The 19337-nt window shown below is 43.1% G+C and overlaps 1 protein-coding gene across 1 annotated transcript; it reads right to left on the bottom strand.

Annotated features, from left to right (window-relative positions):
• Nucleotides 1-1059: 1059 nt before the first annotated feature.
• Nucleotides 1060-5587, bottom strand: LOC143328180 (uncharacterized). The gene is made up of 7 exons (XM_076743172.1): nucleotides 5470-5587; nucleotides 4166-4293; nucleotides 3760-3882; nucleotides 3575-3602; nucleotides 3432-3470; nucleotides 2744-2831; nucleotides 1060-2648 (listed from the first exon to the last, which is right to left on the bottom strand). The coding sequence occupies exons 1-7, from the start codon at nucleotides 5507-5509 to the stop codon at nucleotides 2615-2617; spliced, it is 480 nt and encodes a 159-aa protein (XP_076599287.1). The 5' UTR covers nucleotides 5510-5587; the 3' UTR covers nucleotides 1060-2614.
• Between the last annotated feature and the right edge of the window lie 13750 nt (nucleotides 5588-19337).

The following is a 19337-nucleotide window of genomic DNA, read 5'->3' as shown; positions in this document are numbered from 1 at the left end:
CCCGTCTCAGTAAACGTGATGTCAGACACTGAATGGAAGTGAGAGGATCAAGACTGATTCATACAAGCAAAAGTGTGTGAAGCATTAACCATGGCGGTGAGGGATTTCACTGCGGTGAAAGAAAGTTCATCTGAGTGTTTGTGTTATCATCAGGGTTGCCTGGCAACACGTTTCATTCATACTGTTATTGTGACACAGCGTGTTTTATTACTACAGAGGCTGCTATCTGTCTGTCAGTCACATGCTGTGTGTGTGGACTCATGCTCCACATTTAAACACGCTGATAGTTGCACAACCGGACTGCTGTAACATGCGGGCCTCTTACTGTCATAAACCCATAACTGAAGCACGGGGATCAGTCTTTAAACATTACTGTAAGTCACCTTGTCTGTGACACTGCTTTAACATGTTAGTGACAGAGCCACACTAAGGGAAAACCTTACATTTGGTTCAATGATATCTTTGAGATCGTGAGTCTGAACCCTTTGGGCAAATCATTATAAATCAGTGCTTCCTTTTTCTGTTTTTCTACAGTCACTTACAGGTTCAGGTTCCAGGCTTATAGACACACATGCTGCTCATTTCATTTCACTTTATTTATGTGTATATATGACATTTATGGGGTTTTTTTAATTCCTCCACTCTTTATCAGTATGGTGCTTGCTATATCCACTGTTGTCTTCACATCTTAAAAACCTTTTTTCACAGGTGAGACGTTGTGTGTGGACATGTCTGGACACAGAGAAGCATAAAGCAGTACAGTTTGTGGAGAAGCTGCAGTGGGACGCGCAGCTTTTTGGGAACTTTTCGAAATAACATATATTCTTTATTACTCTTCTACACGCTTCTGTCCTCTTGTGCCAGTGTTGTGATCATACGTCATGTTTTGGCTCGAGTACATGGCCTGCAGTGAGTTTCCTCCAGCACGAATTCTTCAGATATGACTCACGGCTGCCACGTGATGCCTCGCATTGCGAGCGTTCACATTGCCACTGAAACCATCAGATAACACCCGGCTGCTGTTGCACAACAATAAAAGTAAAAACAACACTCGTTTTTCAAGTCGTAGGATTTTAATTGGTCTTTGGCAACAACAAGTGAATCACAACAAAGGAGCTGAAACAGCTCTGACACATTGAATGCTTAATGATTTGGGATTATAAAATAAATATTTAATAATAGAAGATTAACAGATGGACACACAACCTTGATTCCAAAAAAAAAGATAAAACAACTGCATAAAACAAATAAAACAGAATGCAAACATTTGTAAACTAACAGTGTTCACTGACAACAGTTTCACAAAGTGTTCCTGAGTCCATGTAGTAACATCCTTCATCCAGTCATGTGTTCACATCCTCGCTTGTGAACGACTGAGTCTTTCCAGGATGCCCCTTTCATACCAATCATGATACTCTCACCTGTTATCAATCAACCTGTTCACCTGTAAAATGTTCCAAACGGAATAAGCAAGCATTTACAAAAATCAAAAATCACATCTAGTAAGCTTCTTAACCTTTTCGAGTTTTGTAATCATTTTGTACATCTGGCACATTGTTGGACAGGCTGCTGCTATGACTGTGAACTGTGCTACACTCAGCAAAGCCAGCTCACCCAAAGAAAGCCGGGCTGAACTTGCTTTGTGGAGAGGTTACTGCATTGCTGGGTGTGCTGTTAACCAGATATCAGCTGTTAGAATTTCTTTGCACTTTGTTTGCGAGACAAACCTTCTGTCTCCCTAAAGTGCTGCTGTGTTGAATGTAATGGGGAGCAGGGACGGGCCCTGCTGTGACTATGAGTCATTTGTTATCACTCAGATTTGCTTCCAGGACAAACAAAGGAAGTGTTTTACACAGGTGGCATTCTTAAAGCGTAAAGATATGCTTGTGCTTGCTTTAAGAGATTTTAGTGGTGGCAGTCTCACCAATAATTTATGGAAACAAAGGGATTTACCAGACACATCTGCAAAATCCTTAAACTGCTCTCAGTGGACAACTGTTTTCAGTTTTAGCTTAACTGTAAAGGAACAACAAAATAGTAATATGAAGCTTATAAATACATATATAATGGAGCTTATAAATATATATATATATATATGTGTGTGTGTGTGTGTGTGTGTGCGCGCGCGCACATATATATATATATGTGCACACATGATTAAGAACAACAATGTAAAGCTTAATAAAACAAACAGTACAGCGTTAGACGATGCTGTATATACAATCAAGTGTTTCCCAGAAACTGGACCTTCATCTAATGTGTTACCATCACAGTGGTACTGGATAATAAACGGTGCGTGGTTTTTAAGAACCTAATTAATAACCACTGAGGCATATTAAGGTACATAGTTTGCTAACAGTCCTTCGTTGCAGTAACTTAACATTAACTGTAACATGAATTCATAGACAAATCAGATGGGGAGTCGTGTCGGGGAAACACTATGAAAACCTTTGAGTTGTCAAAATGAAAGCCCACATTTGCATATGATGAAAATGAACAAACAGAAGTTGTGACACCACTGCAACACATCAAATGCAAAGATCAATTTGATCGAATCTTCACACTCCCGCTAGAAAAGTGCGGCGTGCTCCGTCAGGACGACCGTTCTGCAGCGTCACACAATCGTATTGCTTCTGCGGTTTCCACAGCTTCAAACCCACAACAACAACGACACAGCGTTAGAAAAACGCCACACGAGGGCCGTGAGCATCACGTCATATGATGATTTCATGATTACAAATACCTGTGGATGTGTTTCCTCTTCTTGTAGCACAGCAGCACTATCAGCAGGAAGACAACGACGACAGCAGCAATTATCACCATGATAATCTCTGTCAAGAGAGCAGATTGACAGTTAATCATTTATCTCCAAAATCCAAGAGTTCATTCACATAATGTCATTAGACACGTTCAATAAGCATCGTTACAGGCTGCCAAAAATGGGCTTATTTTACAATCCATGCGTACTTAAATTCATGCATTCTTAAAATAAAACGCAAAAGTTATCTGTATTTGCATACACTCGAACTAAACGTTATGAGTCCGTCCAGCGCGACACAACAGGCTCACGAAACTCCGATCAAACCGTCAAACTGGGCAGTGATGATCAATATTCATTTTAAATATATTTAAGTATATTTCCAACACATTGGTGACATAATACAATTGTACTGCAAGTGTGTTTTGAATTAAGTGGTACTGTTCAGCTGTAATACCAGAGGGTTTGTGACCAGGCCGCCATTTTCTCCTGCCTTAAAACAGACACCAAAACCAAAAAAAAAAACGTCACCAGACTGAGCGTTGAGCGGTCTGGTGCGTCCAGATGCATTCACACTTCATGCCTTCCTGCTGGGTTCAAATCACTTTTGGTGTCTTTTTTAATTTAAATAACCGTTCACACTTCTTGGACGTAACCCAAATCTGACACAAACCTTTCCAACTCTGAGGATCAGGATTTCCACTGCAGCTGGCTGTAAAAAGAAGATACCCCGACATCAGAACAACTTGGCAAACGAGGAGATAATTAAAATATCCCTCAGATACGAGGCAAAGTCCGACAGGTGATGATACTCACTGGTGCAGTTCGCCTCGTACTCTATCCCCTAAGAAGCAAGAACAGAGCAAAGTCATAAGATCACAATTGTCTCAGGCTCATAATTAGCTGAGCTGAATCTAGCTCTGCTTTGTATCTCTGCATAATCTCCCATGCGTTGGTAAAAGTGCAGCGAATGTATTTTCCCGTGTCAGCAGTTTTAATACCTCAGAGATGCAGTTTCGCCGGTAGTGGATCTCCTCTGAGCAGCTCTGAGTCAGTAGACTCCGGTTGGTGTTCATCGCCACCAGCTTGTCCATTTTGCTCATGTGATTTGCCAGCACGTAGTTCTTACGTAAAGACATGAAAGACAGTGGAATCGTTACAGCTCCACAACTAGTTCAGATTCTTATAAACATCGTCACAACGTCACAACCAGCATCAACATCAAAACATGCTCATGTATCACATGTGAAACCATTGTTGATGATGAAGATGTGTGATGTCTGCCATTAGGAAGGCCCATGTAGGGATTAGATGTCAGTGTCGTGCTCTGAGATTTATTTAACATAGAGAAGATGCATCAAATGTTTGAAAATGCAGTAATAAGCACTTGTAGCTTGTCTAACTTACAGTGACGTTGGTCCACCAGTAATGGCAGTTGCTTGCCTCGAATGCTGGGACGCTGTAAAGTGTCCCTCCAGCAACCAGAGTGACAGTGCAGTTCAGGACTTGTGCACTGCAGAGATGCAGAAACTGGACTGGAGACAGAAAAAACACATTAACAGAATGAGGATTTGTTCTTAATATAGTAACAGTTATGTCTGACCACACAAGCTGCATTACAGTCCTCCTAACACTGGCTAAGGCCGTGTATGCATCATTAACCACAGCACGCTGCTGTGACAGAGATGCCTGATGTGTTTTAATGAAATTTAATTCACAGACAATCCCACAAACGACCACCCCCACCCAGAGGCCAACATGGTCTACATGTGGTGATAATTGGGACGACCCATGAAGGCATCTCGAGCATAGGCTAGCTGTCATGCTAAAGCTGTGGATGGATGAGAAAAATCAGGGGCCATGGGAGAAGATGTGGTGCTGGTCCTCCACTTATGGCCCCCCGTGCCTCTCATTTGTGTCTCATAGCTCATTGCCAATATAGCTGTCACTGCACATTCTCCAGTCCAACAAGTAAAGAAACCAAGCTACAGAAATGAGCTTGGAAACAGACAATCAACATAAAAAAAGTCCCACCAACAAAAAGAAATGAATGAATCAGACAATGTATTGTTACTATCACACTCTCCACCCCTGCAGCTGTACTCCTGCAAACACACACAGGCTGCAGGTTCACTGTCTCTCAGTTACTTTGTGTCAATTTCCTGTATTTATATTAGTACGTTTGGAGCGAGTCGTCTGTGAGAATGTTTCCGTGTCTCAGCTTTCACTACAAGCGCCTACACACAGGGAGGCACGTGACCACGCGCGCTAGATGATAACACACTGATGATTAATCCTGTGTGTCTGTAGCGTTTGACATTGTTTGGAAACAACCTGCAGGAAATACTCAAGAAAACAGCGTGGCTCAAGAATAACAGCACCGCGATCATCACAATTATTTTCAATGATTATTATTTTGCACTTTAAGAATCAGTGAATGACGACTCGCCCCGTAAAGTGTTTCTTATCTAAAGTAAACAGAGTCACGGACTTACTGACCTACTGCAAAAGATAACGTGTGTGAAGAGTCTTAAGAGTGTTGCTCAAGTTTTGCCGCTTTGATATTTGAAATAAAACATGAATTCCTGAATTCTCAAAGGATCCCTCTGAGGACAGAACTTGTGTTTTGCCACGTGCTAAGCAGGTCAGGACTGCATGCAAGCTTTGGGCTCTGGGGCTTCAGTTATTCAATAACATGTTCCTTAACTTACCGAAAACAATCCATAGATGGTCCACGCGAATCCTCATCATCCTCCCTGAAGCGATCGATCCTACTGCTTGTCGAGAAAAGACTAGGTAGCAGCTACAGTAGTTGTGCGTTATGTCTCGGTGTGTGCTCTCTGACTCCCTCCCCACCCTCCTTTACATACAGCTGAGAGGAAAGGGGATGAGCGTGTCATAATCACCTCATCTCAGCGGCACAATAAAACGAAGAAAAGAGGCGGAAGGGGAGGGCTGAGGTGGGTGCCGGCAATACCTCCTGGGTGCGTCTGGTGCAATTTCACTTCATTGACGGCCAGCACTCCTGCACGTCGAGGAAAACCAGTGTCCCCCACTATGTTCAGCAAATCAATGAGCAGCTCTGTATGACTGACCGGAAGTGGATGACCGTGAAACCTTTAATTGTGTGTGTGTGTGTGTGTGTGTGTGTGAGAGAGAGAGAGAGAGAGAGAGAGAGAGAGAGAGAGAGAGAGAGAGAGAGATTTCTTGCAGCATTACTGTATGCTGTGGTAACAGACTTGGGACTGTTAACATGGTGATAATGATATTAAGCACACCCCCTGCTGGTTTATCTGAGCTGCGTGTAACCTCAACCTCTCCAGAGTTTGCACTGATTTTTAGGTCAGAATATTTTTGGATGTGAAAACTCTTTTTCCACTTTGAAACATGTGTTCACTGTCACACCCCAGGGGGCGAATCTACTGGCTAAAAAGTAAGATTGTATGTACGCTAATGAGAGAAAGATCCTACTTCTCACTTGAAATATTACCTCGGAAAACACTTTTCTAATGAGTTTATGGTCTCAGTCGCTAGTTTCAAATCTTCTTCAATACAGCATGATGTTTTGTTCATGACAAATAATGGATTTGAAATCGGAAACCGTTCTACAAATCAGCTGGTGGTAGTAACGATACAAGAGGTGAAGCAATGCACCAGCGAAGGAGGGAAGAGGAAACATGAACTTTAAAAATCGATTCATGATTTGTGATGAAGGAGATGCATTTCAAAACTTTATTAGATACACACAGTATGTTTTGGTGAGACAGTGAATGGGTGAATGAGAGTCAAATTATTATTAATGAAAACTTTCTGAGTGCTGCTGTACAGAAATGCAATCTGTTTACCTTTACCAGCTTCAGAAACAACTCAAAAACGTGTTCTGAAAACAGCACAGGCCTTGCTACAGTGAAACATGTGTGTTCATCCATGAACTGCCGCTTGCTAAAGACTTACTGTACAAAATATTAAGAGCTTTCACTACTCATTTGCAGAATTAGGCTAACGGTGTCCTCCCTTTTGCTCCTCTTTGACTGTTGACCACCGTCCCTCACACGCTGCTGCAGCCACTCTTGCAGAGCAGAGGCTCCGGGCCGCCTGTCTGCAGAGGTGAGTAGGTGTTGCAGGTGGCGGCTTTGTCGGTGCAGGACCACTCCCTCTCCTTCACCATCTCGATGGACAGCTCTATCTGCTTCTTCACTGGCTTGCAGGACGGACATCTCTGAGGCCTGCAGGAGGCAGCGGAGGTGTCCGACTTGGAGTGGAGGGCATCCGGCTCCAGGTCGGAGTTTGGATCGCTTTGGCCCTCCGTGGCCTCCCTCTCCAGTGTGCAGATGTTGGCACACTGAGGCCGGCGGCGTGTGGTCTTGGTGTCCTCTCTGTGTCTGGGGCCGTATACCAAGCTGGGCATGGGCTTAGCCTTGAAGGCCCGTTGCTCCTCCTTCGGTCCCAGCTTCCCCAGCTCTGCCACAATCTTGGCCTCTCTCTTCCTCCTCTCTCTCTCCAGGAAATGGAAAGGCTGCGGTGAAGCAGCAGCAGAGGCCTGCTTTGTCTTGTTCTCACGGTTGCTGTTATTACTGCTACTTCTGCTTCGGTTGGATCGCTGACTGGAGCGACGGCTCATAATTTCGTAGAGAGGCAGGTGTGTGTGCCGCGGCGCTGGTGATGCCCGGAACTTTTTCTGGCATTCTTGGAGCTCCTCCAGCTCCCGTCTCAGCAACGTGTTCTCCAGCTCGATCTCTGAGCGCGTGCGCACCTTGTGCCTCTTCCTCTCCTCTTCTCTCAGCATCATCTGAAAGGGTTTGGGAACCGTCACCTTAGCGTTTGACCTGATGCTGACCCCAGCTTGACGGGACGATCTTCCCTGTGGTTTCAGGTAGGAGGCCTTCGGCTGGAATCGAAACTGCTTCTGGGCCATGATTTGCTCTGGGCTCAGCTGGATGTCTCTGGGAGAAAATACAAGCAATGAATGGATGGACTAGAAGGCCTTAAGAAAACTTCCTCTCTGCCTCCTCATCTTAAATTTAAGATGCTATCTTCTATGACTTAACCAACCTCCCAAAGGTTTTATCCTGGCCCATCCTTTTCATGTTGTCCAGCTCTGGTTCCCCCATGCTGTCCGATCCGTAGAGCTCTGACTGATCAGAGCCACTTGATGTCTCATGGAAGTCCAGCTCCTCTTGGGAGTTGATCCTCTGGAGTTTCCTGGTGGGGCCACTGCTGCAAGGTGCAGAGATTGTGTATCAGGGAGGAGGAGATATAACCTTTTTCACAAAGCTATCACTAAATGAAAATCTAAAGAGGAACAAAGACACCTCTTAACCTTACAAAGTAATGTGTTACACATGGTCACGTGCATCTGACCATTTCTTTGAACTGCACAACAGTTGCATGATGTACAGCTAGTCCAAAAAAATATTGGTGCAAGTTAACAATGCTTCATTCAGTATGAGAGCCCCTCAAAAGTCCACTGCTTTGTGAAGGTTGATCAACACAAATGAGTTAGCAATTTTACTTCCTCACTGTGTACATTAGCCGCACCGGAACTGCAGAACACACAATGAGTCAAACAGCTGCGATGGAAATCACCTACACTTTTAAATAAACTTTAACACAATGACAGAAAGCTGCCTGGTCATTATGACATTTGGTAATCTGCAGCGATATAAACATGCCTGGGTGTCGAGGTTAAATGTGGACTGAACATCTAGTCTTTTCAGTGCGCAGCAGATCCTCTAATACATTTGTCTGTCCAATGGTGATCGATTCTCCCAGTTAAAACTGTTGTTCAGTGCATGAGAAATATAATTTATGTATAGAGAAGACATTAGAAGTATACTTCATTCATGAATCATCCAACCTGATTGACAGTCTGGCCTCTCTGTCCTCTCCTCCTCTCAGTCCTCCGTCATCTTCCTCCCCGTGCCCCTCCCGGCCCTGGCTGATGTACATCCTCTCCAGCTCGGCCATGTTCCTCAGGTGAGCCCTCTTCAGCTCCTCCAGCCTCCTGTAGTACTCCTGGTTGGAGAAGTAAACGTGCTGCTCCCTCTGCAAGCCGTAGATTTCCAGAGACAGAGACCTGCGAACGCTGCTGTCAGCTCTTCCCTCCTCGCTGCACTCTGAGTCCAGCTCATACTCCTGAAAGGTTGGACGTTGTGCACATTGTGATGTTTGGTGTATACACCCAGTGTCGTCAGCATAGTAAACAGCTGCAGCTTACTATATTTTATCTTTTCTCTCAATGGGTGTTGTAAAGGGACTGACTTGGTGATGGAGAAGTGTTGATGGCTCATAAAAATGCATGTAATTATACCTCATAATGTCATTTTTCATACTTAACAGCGAATAATAAAGCTTCACAGTCAGGCAGAGTTTTTCTTCAACAGGATTATTAACCTGCAGCTGAAACGTGTCACGAGCACTATGCACTGCATGCATTGCATCTATTCAGTTAACAGCTGTGGTTGCATTTCAGGCCTGAAGATCTCGGTGAAAGAGCTGAGGTGAGGATGTGGGCGAACTGAATGAACTCATCTCCATCTTTACAACTGTATTTAAAAACGTGCACCTAAATGCAAAGTGGCACTAAAATCTGGTTTTTGAATAGCTGTGTCTAATGGCATGTGTGTGAGGTCCAAATAAGCCCTGAGTCGCGATCATCTGCATTAAATATGTGGTGGATCTTTTCCGTGAGTGATAGCAGGCGTCTGTATTTTGCAGGCAGTTTTTAACATAGTTTTTGATCTGAGGAGTCTTGCATTGTTAAAGCCTCACCTCACTGGTGCAGTCGTCATCCCTGACAAAGTAATGGTCTCTTTCTCCTCCGTACAGAGCCATTAATTCCTTGTTTTCCAGAGGGGCTGATCGGTACATGGCTGCCATCTTCCTCCTTACTCTCCAAGAATAAGACACTTCACGCCCAGCCTGAAGCAGAGCAGAGCTTCTGCGTGTCCTCTGTCTCCAAACTGAGCTCCTCGGCAAATAGCACGGGTGAGTCAGAGCAGGACAGCAGGAAAGATTAGAGCACACTTCACTAACATACACACAAAGACTGAAAGCTTTATCCTCTTATCATCAGGACGGCCGTGATTTTACCGTCAGCGGCGGTGCCGTCGGACAGATGGTCCATATGGTCCAGTGGCTTTTCACTTGAAGACATGATTCAAAGTGAGATAGATGTCTGCGTGGATGCTCCCAATCTGATTTACAGATTAACTTTCTTAAATACAGCACAAGTGCTTATATACAGTATCCTGCACCTGTTGCAGTTTTCAGATGGTCTGCAGGCATGAAGGCAAAGAAGTGACTTACAGTTTATATGAAGCGATGAATACCTGCAGAGCTTCAACGGTAATGTGATATTAACTTTTGCATTATATGGCACAAATAAACTCACAGGTATCAGCCGTTCTAAGAGGAAAATTGGGTATTTTTGTCGTTGGGCTTAGATGTGCTATTTTAAGTCACATAGATGGATGAACTCTCCCTTCATTTGTCAGTTATTTCATTTGTTTAATTTATGCACACAAATGCTTATCGCAGGCAAAGGGTGGAGAGGTGTTACAGCCACCACAGATCAGATACAGCAGGTAGTTTCCATCTGCAGCCCCTGGACAGGTAGATAACAGTAGACAGCAGCTCCTGTATGGGCTGTTTTGTGGTCATATATTAAATTGTGCTTTCGTGGGAGGGGTGGAGTTAACGGCTGGAGAGTCCTGCAGGAATATTACAGTAATTATCTATCAGTGTCCACTTGCACTGATCACCTTTCTTGTCCAGCAGCACATACGGAGAGCTCCCAAAACTTTTGCTTCTAATTAGCTTGGTTCAGCTGCGGGATTTTTGGGATTTGACAGATGAAGCTGGGGAGGGCGGACGCATCCCAGGGCCAACTGTGCTAATCTGTTTACTTAAGTGTCTCATCACTGTCAATACAAGTGTAGAAGTCTTCACCTTGTGCTCCAACGCCTCTCCCCATCTGTCTCCTGTCTCCTTCTATTTCATCTCCCATCCATCTACCTAAGAGCCTGAGGCAGCAGGAGACGGAGACATCTGAGGAAGAAGAAGACGAGACAGGGTGACGTTTCCACTGTCACTAAAGCAAAATATCATAACATAATGAGTGAAATATCCACATGTGAGCAGGTATGGACTGGGAATGAAAACAAGAATACTAAACAATACTGCACTGGATCCCGGCTGAATCCACATCCGTCCCCTGCATTTGCATTATCCTCAACCTGGATGAGTAATTAGTATAAATATATACTAATATACTATATTTAGTACTATATTATTTATAAGATTAGCATATTCGTATAATTCCATAAAATAGTCTGTATCAATTATAATAATAATTCCAGTTGGACAATACAGCAGTTTAAGAAATACACAAACAACATTTGTAATCTTTGTAGGATCTGTTCCCTCATTAAGATAAGATAAGATAAAAACTTTGTTAATCCCATGCCGGGAAAATGTAGTTGTTACAGACAGCAAAGAATAAAAGAGAGACATCAACAAACGGCACTCTATGGTTAAATACGCAGCTAGACAAACGCTGACTGTAGTCTTCTGTCGGGCTGCCTCAGGAAAACCTTGACTACCCGGCACCAGGTGGCCGGTTCGTCATTGCATGTGACCCTCATCACAGGTTATGACCTCAGCGTGCACATGAGCCATGACCAGCTCAACTGAACAGTGATCTCTCCCTTTTAGATTGTTTCATCTGAAGTATTTTTAGTGACCCAAAAAGGTGAAAACAGACAGTGATCAATTTAAAAAATGTTGGGACCCTTCAGAATTATCTCGGGTTTGCATGGCAGGACCTGACCCACTGCTTCAGGGAAATCCAACACAAATACGACTATTATATGTAATTTGAGGTCACTCTAAAGCCACTGTATATTTCTGTATGTTATAGGCTTCAAGATACCACAGTGGGAGTTTCTACTCTGTATTTGCTGGTTCCTGCAATGTGCATGTGTAAATGTTGGAGGCCTTTCTTCACTATTACTGACATGTCCATGGACTCTGTTTCCAGGTTAATACATTACAGACGCAGTGAGTTGAAACATGAACTTTATGTACCTCATAAGAATAGAAGTGCTTTTTCTTTCAGTTCTTCATTAGGATAAGTTTAGAATTATGCCACAAAGAATCATAAATTCGGCGACTGATCAGCGCTGCCTACAATACAACTTCTGTCCACACGGTGGGGCTGTTGCACTTCTACTGTGGGGCCATAAGACGCTTTCAGCTCTTCCAGGAAATGAAACATTACTATGTTTACCATTTTGATCACGTGCATGTATGTATGTGTCACATGCATCGAGTGCAATCATCCGTTTCTAAAGGATTAATGTCATTCTGAGCAAATATAAAGAAATATTCCATTTTAATCATTGTGGGATAATTAAGACATTTTTAAGTCGTGGTTTTACAGTTGTTCTTGTTCATACCTGTAGTTCTTGGAACACCTTGAACACAAACTTAACCACACGTTTTCTCCGCATCCTCCCATTTGTGTGTGTGTGTGTGTGTGTGTGAGAGAGAGAGAGAGAGAGAGAGAGAGAGAGAGAGAGAGAGAGAGAGAGAGAGAAGAGAAACAAAGCCAAAAACTAAGTGATTCTCTACAGCAAATTATACCTGCTGAAGGTCACAGGTAGGATGGAGCATATCCCAGCATGCACTGGGCAACAAAGGGAAACACACACCAGTCTGTTAGAAGGTCAAGGTATGAATACACACAATCAGTAACTCAAATGGTGACAGAAAACTAGACTCATGAGTGTTTGATAGTAAATATTAACGTTGTCTTCGGTTGTCCTCAGACAGACCGTAAACACACCATATACACACAGATTTCTAACACTGTGGGACATTTAGTCCCTCTGCATGTCTGCTGAATGTGTGTGTCCAGCTTTCCACTGGGCTCCTCACTGTGCTGGCGGGGGATGAATGGTGGCAGTGTTCGGTCGGAGTGGGGCTGAATAAACAGTCATCACAAGCTTGGCCGTCCTCCGCCACACGGAGCAGTGCGAGCGCACAAAGCCACAGTTCTGCTCCGCTTCATGTGGGACAAACAGCGGTTTACTGAGCCGCCGATATCCGAAGGGTTTGTGATTTCCATTGTGAAACTCCTGATATGACGCAATGCTTTACAGATCCTGGAATATAGGACTTACTTCAGCAGGATGCGTCTGCTTTCTTGACTTAACAGTCAATCAGCTGCTGTATTATGACAAAAAAAATAATTTCAGACAGAATATATCAACAAATTCGGTAAAACAACACAGTTAAGTTTATAATAAGCCATTCTGATGAAGGTTAGTAAGGTTCTGATCAGGATTACTACATTTGAAAATGCTGAAAAATGTTGTCTTCTTACTGATTCTTTACTTTCATAAGCTTCACTTTGATTGGTGCAGCCTCAAACAGCTTCAGGTGCCACGGACGAGCAGTCAGGACGGATATGAGTAAGAAGTCTTTCAGAGTCACGGACATTCCTCCAGGGGCAAAGTTTTATTTTTAAATGTTCCAGATATGATGTGTTCATGGTTTAATTTGATTGATCAGATGAATAAGGGACTGTCTATTCTTTAAAATCCAGCTCATTTTCTACATTATCCCAGGGGTTTTTTCTTCATAATGCCAACATAAAACACAAGGGAACAGATTCTGAGACACAATAAAAGCATAAAAGGCTCTTTTGTGAAATCAAAAGAGCCCCGGAGCTCCTTCAGGTGTCGTTTCTCCGAGCAAACTGAGGGGATCTTTTTCCTGTCAGGACAGCCCCATCACTTTTCCAGAGAAGCAGCACAACCACAACTTCACCAGCCTGTGTTTAGGAGGAAATCCCCCTCAGCTCACCTTATGTCACATCCGGGCAGAGCACGTCGAGGTTCGCTTGATTACACAGAAACATACGTAGGAGCGCACACTCGCACTCGTGAAGTGTCTGCACTCAAAACCCGTGTGGGCGCAGACACGCTCGTTCAGGCCTCCGCGGGAACAAACAGTGACGTGGACGTGGGGGATTCAGGAGTGCTCCTAACCTCCCACTTCACAACCTGTTTGTTTTCGAGAGGGACACTCCACCCTCTCGTCAACAAGCCCCACTCATTAAGTTCCTCAAACCACTTCTGTTACACAGCCTGGGCTTTGAATGGGAGGCTGATTGCAGCCTAAATATAAGACTCAGACAAACATGGCTCCCGCCCTAACGACGTAATGGGATGGAATGACAGGTGATGTTAAATGAAGCTGGTGTTCTCTACTTGCTTTTTTTAAAATGCCTCTTTTTATGTGGACGTAGGAGGAATAAATCATTCAGTGTGCCATTTTTTGGCAATGTAGAAAATCTTTTACAGTTTACTGTTTCTCAGAACAGGCACGTAAAGGTGACCACGAGGGGTCTGCAACATGATTATGTATCAGAAAACAGATCAAATAAGCAACTTAAAATCCAGACTCAAGAATACACAATATTCAGACAGAACTCATTTATTTTGGACATATTTTCCATCTTAACATGTAGCGCTGCTCCACCTCAGTCACCTAAATCCTGAGACGTAAAGGAAATACACTGCATGTGGCCAGATGTATGTGGACACATGACAGCAAGGACGACTGGACAGAAACAGTGAAACTTTTAGACCTGCCAACTGGATATATCATGCATAATTGTACACAGTATTTTTTTTAAAAGCAGGGAGGGATCCAAGTCGAGGCACTGTGCTGATGCAGAGATACGTCTAACACTGTCATTAACCTGAAAAAGCTTGATGTTTGCTGAACTGAGCTTTGTAGCGCTCACCTGTGAGGCGCTCCCACGACTGAAGTGCTTTCTGTGGGCCTGTTTCCACCTGATGTTACACACCTCTACTCAGTGCTTAATTACTTCTCATGTGAACATCACAGAAGCATAGCGAGTGGCCTAAATTGAAGAGGACACTTCTAAAATATACAATAGCGAATCTCCACTTTGAAAAAGATTTATTCTTATGGTGAACTTAGAGATTTTACATGTTCTGGTTTCCACACATGCTGCCCACAACTTTTGGGTTAAAGTGGGAAAATGCTTTGGTTTTACAGTAAGCAGTGGATCTATCGGTGCCCAAATCTATATAAATATGGCTAAAATGAGCTTTTCAGTATTTCAAGAAATAGTTGTTGTTTTTTTTTTTTTTACTAATTCCAGTTCAGCTTTGAAAATGACGTTGAAGATAACTACATTATCTGCCTGGCACAGCTGACATTCAGTGACCACAACATCCCTTTTTTCTCAAATCTGGTCGGAGACTTTTGTTTCCTTTCTCTCCCTTAAATGTTTCCTGTTACCTTTCATCCATAATTATCAAACATAAAATGCTCCAATAAAGAATGAAATAAAATAACACTTGCGTGCAAAATTGTACTACTTAACAAAGGAAAAATAGAAGTTTTGAGTATAATCATTCAAACTCTCTTATGAATGATTAAAATCATTGTAGTCCAGTAGAGGGAGTGAACTGGTGACATTTCTAAACACACATTAACACTTAATAACAATAAAATGTGGCCCCTTTTGTAAATCAGATTGAACGTTTACATTCGTGTAAAGCGAGCGTGTGTACTTTTAATGCAGGAGTTGTCATGTATTGACAGCAGGAAGCAGGAAAGCGGACTGCAGCGGACATCTTTGAAGGTATTTGTGTGAAACTGATGATATCGTGCGTCCATTCTCTGGCATTCTTATCTGTGATGGTGAATGCATTCCAGGAATTCTTCTTGGGACTAAGTGTTTACAATTTCTGGTTTATCTGCACTGATGGCTATTTCCCACATTTCCCAGAATGCCTCTGGACAGCCCTCAGAGAACCCATATAACCCTCCTGGAATTTGGTTGGTGGTTAAACACGAGAGCCTGACAAAGGAGAGAGTGAGAGAGTTTCACTTGAAAATGCAGCATGTCTGATTGCCGCAGTGCATTCTGGTCTATTGAGGTTGCCGTAGCAGCAGTCCAACCTCTCCTCGTCCTCGATCTGATTCACCAGCGCTCAGTGGCATTAATGCCACAAGCCAGGAAACAGGGCCCACTTGAGCAACTGACTTAGTGTTAAAATTGCACCACCGTAACAGTAAAAGCTGCACATGTGAAAGTGCTTTCTTTTAACTGCACGACTGAAACTGAATGACAGTCACTTCCTCTACACAAAGTCAGGCCGGTCGGGTTACCTGCAGATTTTACGGTCTGATATGCAAAATTTCTTTATGGGGCCTCTACTGGCCACAAAAAGCTGTAGGGGCAACGTGATGTAGAGGAATTCAACACACGTATGAATAAATCTTTAACATCAGCTGGACAGACTGTACTGACTCACATTGTCACTGACCGAGCGGCTTTTAACAGCGAGTCCCTCACTGGAGACTGAAGGCATTGTTGTCAGCCATTAGTACCTCCAGGCTCACAGCTTCCTGAAAGACTGTAAAAGCTGAAATGACGATAACATCAAAACACTGCGGCAAATACTTTGCCGTCGATATTCAGCACATGTACAGACGTCCTATTGTCAAGCGTTATGAATTACTGCTGTGCATGTTCAGGTGCATTTGAACAGAGATGCAGTCGCTCAACTTCGGCAAGCAGTGAACAAACTACAGAGCCAGTTTGGAAACTTTAGGAATGCACTGTACCTTCAATGCATCTGCACGCTGCAAAAGTGCTTTCTTTCCTGTTTGTGGTTTACGTGTTTCTTTAACCTACATTTAAAGGTTTACACCATTTCCAACTTCAACGTCTGCAACTCATGAAACCCCCCCAGATCTCAGTGAAAAGGAAAGTGGCAAGGAGTCTAGCAGTCTGCCACTGTGTCAAAGTCAGCGTCTTCAGCAGACTTAATCATAGGACTTACTACATGTAGGTTTATTGTCAGCTTTCAGCGCATGTGCTTAAGGCCGACAATGCTTGCTTTTTATTTTCGGCTTATTTCCTGCTTTTAAACTTCCCTCACAGGTCGTATGAGGGGAAACTCTCATCATTTTGAATCGCTATCTCTGGTCTGTTAAGGCTGGTGTCAGATGATCTTTTAGCCCTGATAGGAAGAGACAGAGGCGGCTTTTTGACACAGACTATTGGAGGGGAAGAGAGGTGATACAATAGAGAAGCGAAATAACAATTGCATGTAATTACATTAAACTTATTCTAAGAGCAAATGTAAAGTAGGAACAAGTACAGTCTACTCTAAAACATCTGTTTCACATCAAGTCCAAGAAGAGACTAACGAGATCAACCTTCATCTATTGTCTGCCGTGAAAGAGTTCAGCTAATATCAAGCCTGAGGTCATAGCTTTCATGTGCTGAGCACGCTGAACTACACCTACACTGATCTCCACACTGTTGCAGCAAACTTGAAATAAATGGAAAAAAGGCAACGCCTGCCACAGAAGTTTAATAATGGCAGTATTTCAATCCCTCTTTGAACTGACTCGGGTCGAAATGTTTGAACAGTGGAAACCACGCCCATATTACACACCGCGCACACCAATAGGCTGGCAAGCTCTGTGAGGGCAGGTGTTGTCAACCATTCAAAAACGCCCAGGGTGATAAACATCGGAAAAAAAACCTCAAAACACATTTAACGATTCACTGGAGTACATGAAAGAAAGTACACGGAGAAGAACAGTAATACAGACGCGACATTTCAAAATACGAAACAAGGATCTTATATAGAACCATCATGTCTCGAAAAATTCATCACCCACGTCCAAAAATGTGTAAAATAATGTGTTCAGTTAGAGGAAAAAGAGAAAAAACCTTCGATTCATACGCAGGAGCTGGTCTGAACACGCCAGATAGTGAGGTCAGACCACAACAATACACACCTGAGGTATTTCTAAAGTTATTGTTATTATTGTAAAAGTTATTTTAAAAGTGTATGTCAGGGTCTGGGAAACACACACACACACACACACACACACGCACACACATACGCACATACATATGTGTGTGTGTGTGTACCGTGTATGCTTTAATCTGTTTACACTGAGTGAATGAAGCACCTGAAAACACACACAGTTTAAACTCTATGGTCTAGAAAATTGGAGATGCAGCCTTTGTCCACCATGTGATTTCTCTCTTGTAATGCATGAAAGGTGCTATACAAATAAATTTTATTATTATTACTCACAGCATTGTGTGTCCTATATGGCATTTTCACTGGAATTGGTTCCTGTCTGTGCGGTTCATATGCAGCACATTCTGTCATGGAGACTGCGGTTACTGTTAAGGCAACCAAAACTGTTTCTCACCAGAGTCACCACAAACAGTTAGAGGCAGTGATGTGTGAAGCTCCCAGCAGCACATGGGGAGGCTCGCTTCATCAAAAATGTGTCTCTACCAAACCATGAAACCATGTTGCATGTCCCCATATATACAAAACTTGTGTCTCCTGCTTGGAACTGGTAATTGCAGTTTATTGTAAATGAGATCTTCTTGTGCTGCCAGGTGTGAAAAATAGAGACAAAGGGAAGGCAGTCACTCAGAGTAATTATAAAGTAAATATATTTTTGTGCGACAAATGGTATTTTTAAGACACAATTTCACTAGTTCAGTTTTAAGTGTAAGACAGCCTGTTCTCAACCTGTCAAATGACACACAGCATAAAGACTGAGAAAGTCCATATCTGGAGGAAGGTGAGGTGGAGACCCAGGAGGCCGAGGTTCATGTCAAAAGCGAAGGCTGATTTTTTTTTTTTTTTTTTTTGTTAGTGAAGTAAAATATGTACTTAACCAAGTAGCTTTGGTGCCTAAAGCTTACCAAAGTGCAACCGTTTGCTTGACCGCTGAGCCCTGCACCATGAAAATGATGCTGAAGTGGCTTAAAAGTGATGGCAAGGCGTCCTGACCAAGCATTCGTATGTGACCAGTGTGACAGTGAGAACTGAAACTTCCTCTAGAGACTCTCGATTAGAATAAGAAAAACTGTTGAGCTCATTGTTTAGATTTCCTTAGACTCTTTTGGTCGACTCTCAATGCACTCATAGCAGCATTTTTGGTTGCAGCAGCCAGCTGTTCTTACTGATAGAGCTCTAAAATCCCACCGGACTTTGCAGACAAGCTAACGAACACAGTGGCTGTGTAGTAGCTAAATCTAGCATTTCCCTCAGGCAGTGGTGGAGACCAACAACAGAGCTAAAAGAAGCAATGTTTGACTTGCATTCACCAGACGGACAGAATACAACTCCATTGGCAACCAGTTTGCTGAAATTTAAAAGGTGTTAATATGACTTTCATTTTCACCATGAGTCAAGAACGACTCTTTAAGGTTAATTAGCTAATGTTTTCGGCTGCTCTCCACAAGTGTTTGAAATAAAGCAAACAGAATATAATAATGTTATGATGTGTTCATTTTGAGCTATGTGTTTTAAATCTCTGTTTAGCAGCCATCTCAAACAAACGGAAGAGGAGACAAAGGCTTCTCTGGCACTGGCTGGTCTGCAGAGAGAGAGGCAGAGAAGAGAGAGAGTGATTCCTTTTCCCTTTTATAGGCATCGCTGTAGCTCGTCCAAACAAGCGGGGGTCAGATACAAACATATCAGGC

This window comes from Chaetodon auriga, chromosome 11, assembly GCF_051107435.1.
Source record: "Chaetodon auriga isolate fChaAug3 chromosome 11, fChaAug3.hap1, whole genome shotgun sequence".
Lineage (NCBI taxonomy): Eukaryota > Metazoa > Chordata > Actinopteri > Chaetodontiformes > Chaetodontidae > Chaetodon > Chaetodon auriga.
The sequence above is the reverse complement of the archived record's forward strand: the minus strand, read 5'-3'. Positions and strand labels throughout refer to the sequence as shown.